A 7,500-nucleotide genomic window follows, 5' to 3' on the forward strand; every position below is an offset into this window, starting at 1 on the left:
ACTCGACTCTAATAACTACTGCACACACTCCAACACACTCCAGTGTGAACCATTGATTCATGACTGAGTTCAGTGATTTGCTGCTGTAACTTGTAGTAAAGAGCATTAAAGAGCCACAAACACATGTAGTGAGTGATTTAGTGATTCACAGATGAGATAGATTCCTGTGATTACAGATCCTGTGTGATTGACTTCTGTTCACACTTCCACTGAACACAGCAGAGACTGATTCTGGAGATTTAAGAACTGAGCTCGGTTCATCACAATAAGAATCAGTATTCTCAACCCAACTCTACAATCAGAGACATTTGGTAAACTAAACCACAAATGCCCTGAGCAAAGCTTTAGGACGTATCACAGGCAGAACTTCAACAGAAGTCAGAAACAGAGTTTGAGTTGCTTTTTAAAATGACAGTGTGTTTAGAAGACGAGCGTTTCAGATGAGTTCAGGACTGGAAACACCTGTCTGTGTGCTGTTAGCTCTATACCAACACACACTGGGAGAAATCATCACGCAACGCTCCACATAAAACCATTATTAGAGTACATGAAAATATGTATAAAGAATATACACAATTTTACTAGCAATTTCTAACTGAAAATAGTTTATACACCAGTCTATAGCCTATAACGCATTACAGAAGTATTTAATGCATTAATTATCCCCTGTAATGCACCTTATAATGCATAGCATGATCTCATGAATAATCACAATCCATTAGACATAATACACTCTCATATCTCATATTCATTGTTAATTCATTAAAACACAAGAAAAACATTTAATTTCAGATGCAACCAGGAATACGCGAATATGATGTCATGCTTTATTTGCAAGCATGTCTTCTGAAAGGCTTTCCTATCCTATCAGAGCAGATATCAGCCTTCAGCGTGTCTGTATCCACAGCTTTTATTCTCTCACTGTAAACTAGTGGACGATCAGTACGGGTTTATAATGGCCAGAACACATCTGACCACAAACACACTGCACATGACACAGCACATGGATCCCGACGCTTGACGAGTCAGAACACACATCCACTGATAATGCATAGTTAATGACATACTTCTGATCATGTGGCAGTGCTCTCAGCTCAGCAGAACATGTGTTTACATTAATTCAGCCAATCAGCAGACTGCATCTGTGCCAAACACACGCTGTTCTGTGTGATTGTGATCAGACCTGATCCAGCTCCAGCTCCAGCTCGGTCCTGACCTGTGATCACACGTCTCTTCACACTCGTCTGTGTCTGACCGACTCGAACACTACAACAGAGAGACATCACTGCTACTCCATACAGTATATACCACAGGAGAGATCTACAGTGTATATCACTAAATCAGGACATAATATAGGAGTATTGTAGTTCACCTAAAAATGACAAAATGCTGAATGGGTGAGAAAAACCAGAGACAACCACTTCAGATCAGCTGCTTCTGAGCTACATCTCTGCCTCACAAACAGCTCATACTTTTCATGTTTACACTGAAACATGTTCAGCATCTCTGTCTGATCTCAGATGTGAGGAATATCACCAAACTCAAGCCAAACCAGAGAGCACCAGAAGCTCGAAAACCTTCTCTGTCAAAGATGCCAAGTCCAGGACGCTTTAATCAGTGTCCTGCAGCACAGAAGCAGTCATCAGTGTCACAGACGTATATTTGGAGAAATACACAACAATACACTGTATGAGTCACAGTTATACATTTCTCTTTTATCACAAAAATCATTAGGATATTAAGTAAAGTTAAGTAAAAAATGTTCCATGAAAATATTTAGTAAATGTTCTACTGTAAATATATCAAAAATTATTTTTTGATTAGTAATATGCATTGCTAAGACTTCACTTGGACAACTTTAAAGATGATTTTCTCAATATTTTGATATTTCTGATCCAGATTTTCAAATAGTTGTATCTCAGCCAAATATCTTCCTCCTAACAAACCAACCACACATCAATGGAGAGATCATTTATCAGCTTTCAGATGATATATAAATCAACCCTTATGACTGGTTTTGTGCTGCAGGGCTCGGTCTGTTATTCCAGGATCTGAATCTTCTGGAAGCGATGCCGAACGCAGTCGAGTAAATGCAGCAGCAGCGCACAAACCTTGACCGGGGAGCTCCGCGTGGCGACGGGCAGATCCCGCAGCGCTGTCCCCGGAGAAGAAGCCGCCTCCCCGGCCGCGCAGCCCGCCAGCGCCGCTCTCCCTCCTCCGCTCCTCGGGCGCTGTTTCATCCCGTCCAGGAGACGCACCAGCAGGATGTTCGCAGGCAGCTCGTCCACCGCGCAGTCCACCAGGATGCGGCACTCCGGGCAGCGCAGCTCGTGTCTGGAGCTCACGATGTTCTCCAGGCAGCGGCGGCAGAAGGTGTGCTGACAGGGCAACACTTTAGCGCTGGTGTCCAGCCGCTCCAGACACACAGAGCACTCCAGCAGATCCAGCAGAGACGACTCGTCCATGGCTTCCTCTGGTACGCAACGCAGGCGTCGACGCGCAGAGTCAACTTGGCCCGCATGTGTTCATACTAGTGTACGGAGAAGCGCTCGAGACCAGAGCGCGAGGAGCGCGTCCGCTCTGCTGCTCACACACACACACGCGCGCGCGCACAGCTGTGGGGAACAGTGAGGTCACGCGCACGCCATCATCACGCGCGGGCATAGTAACGCGTGTTACTAGGGTAGTTGGTTACAATAGATGTTCTTTCGATCAAATCAGTGATTCCTCAAATCATGCTGTTTTATTATCTGATCAGACGCGTCATTCTTCTCACGAGCTGGACCAGAAAACACAGACTGATCTAGAGCACTGCGCTGTTAGCAACGCCCTCGCGACGCCCGCGCGCTCCGAAGAGACCAAAACATTGCAACAACAACTAGATATTATTATATTCCCTAGCCAAACCTTCTGTGGCATTAATTGAATGATTTAATGCTTAGCGAGTAATTTATTTATATATATATATATATATATATATATATATATATAGTAAAGGACAGGTATAGTACCACTCTCATTAAGCATTTCTAAACATTATCATCGACATATTTATTTTTAAGCTTAACAAAATTCAACGCAATTTAATATACACATTTCGGTTTTATATCATTTAAGTTATATAATTGCACAGCTAATTACTTTAAAGTTAATTCAGCAAAATTTATTTTACAGTGAATAATTAATTCTCCGCTTGCATATTTATATTCTTTAGCATGAAAAATATTTTACAATAATAATAATTTATTTGTATATAATTTGTTTCATACATAGAATGCAACTCAAAGTGATTCACAGGCATAAAACACATATTAAGAATACAACATCAGTATAATATATAATGTTAATATAATACACGTTATAATATACATCTGAATATCAATATAATTTGTGCAATGTTTGGTTACATTTTCGTGTATAACAAAATCTGCATATTTATAAAAAAAAATGTTTAAATACAGTCCTATAAATAAAAATATACATATCTGATATTTTATTAAGTAAATATATAATATTTTAAAAATAAAAATAAAAAAGTTTTTTACACTTGCTGCCCTTTTCGATGAATGATGGGTTTTGATAATTATTTTTTATTTCCGTAAGTGCAGTAGTAGATCAGAATCTCGTGCTATAGTTCAGTGCTTTGATATCGATGTGTTCTGGTTCTTTCTCTCTGCTGGAGCGCCATCTGCTGGTGAGAGATCATAACTCATGCATTCGTGCAACAGTATAAACGAGGTTCAATCACTGCTTCCTAAAAAAATCTATCCGGGTGTTCCACATGCTCTGAGTAATTACATATCACCAGATCATCGTGTAAGAATAAGCAATTATTTAAAATAATAACCATCATCATCTTGTCGTTTGTGTTATTTTAAACAGGCACCTAGCGACATCTGTTGACCATTTACAGAAATGACTCCAACTCTTGTGTAAATTCATTAAATGGCATGCATGATGGCAAGACAAACAGTTTTATGTCTCATGCAGTCTCTTGTGTCTAGTGCTGGAGAATGTTGTGTTTGTGTGAATGGAGCTGAACATGTCCAGTCCTGTCCACCCAAGAAGAGCTGTGCATCAGACTCGATCCACACCCTCCACCTGAGCCTCAGCACACAGCCTGACAGCACGCCATGACACAAGAACCACTTCAGCTTCTGCACAGTTAGCATAACCTTCACTGTTTACAACAGAAGTGTGTCTGTTACACGTGGAAGCCCGTTTCTGCTGCAGAATTAAATAATAATAATAATAGTGACTATTTATGTCACAATTTGGTTTATTTTGATTTTTTTCTGAGGGGAGAAGTCAGGACTGTGAGATATAAAGTCATGGTTCCGGCTTTTTTCCTTGTAATTAAAAATTTACAAAATGTCACTATTGCAATTCTAACTTTTTTCTCTCACAATTTTACACTTACATCTCTTAAGATGTATTTTTATCTAACAATTGCAACTTTTCTCTCCATTCCATCATCTTACTCAGAATTCCAAGTGTACCTCCTGCAGTTTTGTTTTTCTCATCAGAATATAAACCACAGGTAATTGCTTCATTTTTCTTTTCAGTGTGGCAAGATTATAACTTGGAGTTTATATCTGACAGTTCTGTCTTTATATCTCACTATTACAACATTTCTTCTCTAAGCTGTGAGTTTCTACAGTCTCCTGCAGCTGCTGGTTATATTTGTGAGTTTATATCTTGCAATGTTTAGATGATGTCTCACAGTTCTGCATTTCTGCTCAGAATTGTGAATTCTTGCAATTATACAGCAATTCTGACTTTTTTTCCTAAGAACTGGGAGAGAAAAAAAGTTGCAATATAAAATCTGAATTGTGAAATAAAAAGTTGCCTCTACAGGCTTCCATAGATCAATGCCTGTGCTTTAATCTCTGATCTTCATATAAAGTCATTTCACATCATTTGCATGTGTCATCCTGCAGAAGTAGGATGATTGATGCTGCCATTTCCATGGCAACCATTCTTCTTCTCGAAAGACAAACATTAGCGTCACAGATGTCTGGTGTTTGGCAGCGCAGGATGATGCATGAGTGTGCAGCTCCAGTCATGATCACTGAGACAGAATCACTCTTCACTGGGTTCTAATCGAGTCCTCGTGGTTTTCTGAGAGAGAATCTCCTTCATTCTTCATTCACTGTTTGATTGCAGGAGGAAAACACATTACAGCGAGCACATAACAGAGGAGAAAAAAGTGTTTCTGTGCACCTATCACAGCTGTTTCCTCGTGCACACCTCTGATCAACAGATAAACAGCTCAATCAATGATCCTGACATCTGTGACTGCACTGGGCAGAGCATCATACATGTCTTCAGTTCATCAGTGCATGGGCTATTATCAGAATAATTACACTTCTAATAAAAATAATAAAAAACAAGACCGAGCCGGTTGATCTCGCTTTGATGATGCTGGTGGATGCTCTGTTTTTATGTGTGTGTGTGTGTGTGTGTGTGTGTGTCTGTGTGTGTGTGTGTGTCTCTGTGTGTGTGTGTGTGTGTGTGTGTGTGTGTGTGTGTGTGTGTCTGTGTGTGTGTGTGTGTGTCTCTGTGTGTGTGTGTGTGTGTGTGTGTGTGTGAGAGAGAGTGTGTGTGTGTGTGTGTGTGTGTGTGTGTGTGTGTGTGTGTGTGTGTCTCTGTGTGTGTGTGTGTGTGTGTGTGTGTGTGTGTGTGTGTGTGTGTGTGTGTGTGTGTGTGTGTGTGTGTGTGTGTGTGTGTGTGCTCGGGCCGCTGGTGGGCAGCAGTGAGTCTGTACCTGTCTCAGGTTCGTTCTGGGCGGAGAGCATCTGGAAGTCTCCGTCTCTCGAGGAGGAGCCAGACGCAGACACGAGTCGAAGCGCTTTAAGAGACGATGGCCAGAAGATCTGACCTCAGTCCAGACCTGAGCTCGAGCTGAAGATCCTCGGTGTGTGTGTGTCGAGCTGAAGATCCTCGGTGTGTGTGTGTCGAGCTGAAGATCCTCGGTGTGTGTCGAGCTGAAGCGCACGAGCGGCTCCGGGGTCCTGCAGGTAAAGGAATGCGCTCCGGGTAAATTCCTGCTTCACTGAGATGCACACGGACCCGTAGTGCTCTTATACTCTTACAAACTTGCTTATTTAGTCTCGCTGCTCAGTCAGACGTGTTAAAGCCGTTTGTAGTTTCTCATGCACGCGCTGTTGAGCTGTGCGCGTCAGAAGTGATTGTGCAGGATGTGTGGCTCAGGTTTGCTCTGGGAATGCTCTGGCTGTCCCATGCAGCAGATGAGATGTGAGGGAAAGTCCTGCATGGAGCTTCTGATGTCTCGGAGTCTTTGAACTGCGGCTGAATGAAGGAGGAAATCATGCAGAAAACACCAGGCTGCTGGAGAGAAGATGCACTGATGAGCGCGCAGTGAGTCTGACTCGATGTGAACACAACCAAGTCACTAAAACTAGAAGCAAGTTCCGTCGTTTCCAAATAGAGTTGAGTGGAATTTGCCACCATTGCTGATTCTGTTTATTTATTGAGCTACGCTTGTTATTGCATTTTTGTCGGAACTGCATTGTCTTGGTTTTCCTGGTGAAAGTGTCTAATTCTTAATCGTGACTAATCTGGAAAAGCTTACATGTGCTTGTAATATAATTTTTTTGCAACCTTTGCAGATCGAGTCCAGACATAATAATAATAAAAATAAATAAATGAACACAATGTTCGTCTTGTAGCTGGTCAGAAGTCAGTTTGAGATGGTGATGATCGCAGTGTTTGACGAGCAGAAACACGGGCTTTACTTTGTAATGAATCGGTTGAAATGATTCGCTCAGTTGACTCATTCGAACAGTTTTCGTAAAACAGCATAAACCTACAGTATGAGCTGTAGAAATATTAGGGAATTTTTGCATAATTGTTGTAGTAATTATTGTTGTTACAATTGTTGTTACTAAGTTGAAGAAACACCTCTGTATTCCCTAATGGAGGTCAAAGGTCAGGTCACAGGTCACAGCATTATGATCTGAGTCAGTGATTCTCTCATTGATCTTTATGTGAACTGATATGGATCATCAGTATCAGTCTCATTCATGAGCTGTTATTATGCACTTCTGCTGGATGTTGGTGTGTATTACTGTAGTTACAGTATCTGCCAGCAGGGGTTCAACTGATGACTCCTCCTCTTCTTCTTCTGCCTGAACTGAAGAGTTTATAGATTAATTGAGCTTCGGGGGTTTTCTTTTATCTTCTTGTATCAAAGAAAGGCGGAGGTTTTTAAACGTCTTTGAAGGTTGTTTTCCCGAATCAGTGCTTTATTATTATGGTGGATCTATAAGGTGCTTATTTTGGCATAACAGCAGCATCTCACGAATATGTCTCAGGTTTGATTTCTAAATTCACCTTGACTCTCCAGTCCTGCAGATATTGTGTTTGTAGAGGATTTGCTTTTTCCTGAAAATGTTTTCTAAATGGTATTGCATTGGATTAAAATTTACTGAGATTCACAAGAGGGTTTTGTTTTATTATTATTATTATTTTGGGGGA

The 7,500-nt window shown here is 41.1% G+C and overlaps 2 protein-coding genes across 2 annotated transcripts in view; one reads left to right on the forward strand and one right to left on the reverse strand.

The window, feature by feature from the left end:
- The window catches only part of LOC132095598 (E3 ubiquitin-protein ligase SH3RF3-like), a 66,734-nt gene extending 64,120 nt beyond the window's left edge, over positions 1-2,614 (reverse strand). Inside the window, exon 1 of the mRNA XM_059500746.1 lies at positions 2,112-2,614. Coding sequence (XP_059356729.1) covers positions 2,112-2,465 — 354 coding nt within the window. The 5' untranslated portion in view covers positions 2,466-2,614. The remainder of the gene's footprint in view (positions 1-2,111) is intronic.
- A 3,369-nt stretch (positions 2,615-5,983) lies between these two features.
- Positions 5,984-7,500, forward strand: part of edar (ectodysplasin A receptor) — a 37,753-nt gene continuing 36,236 nt past the window's right edge. The window contains exon 1 of the mRNA XM_059499446.1: positions 5,984-6,039. Within this exon, the coding sequence (XP_059355429.1) occupies positions 6,029-6,039 (11 nt within the window). The 5' untranslated portion in view covers positions 5,984-6,028. The remainder of the gene's footprint in view (positions 6,040-7,500) is intronic.

The sequence above is a fragment of the Carassius carassius genome, chromosome 19, assembly GCF_963082965.1.
Source record: "Carassius carassius chromosome 19, fCarCar2.1, whole genome shotgun sequence".
NCBI lineage: Eukaryota > Metazoa > Chordata > Actinopteri > Cypriniformes > Cyprinidae > Carassius > Carassius carassius.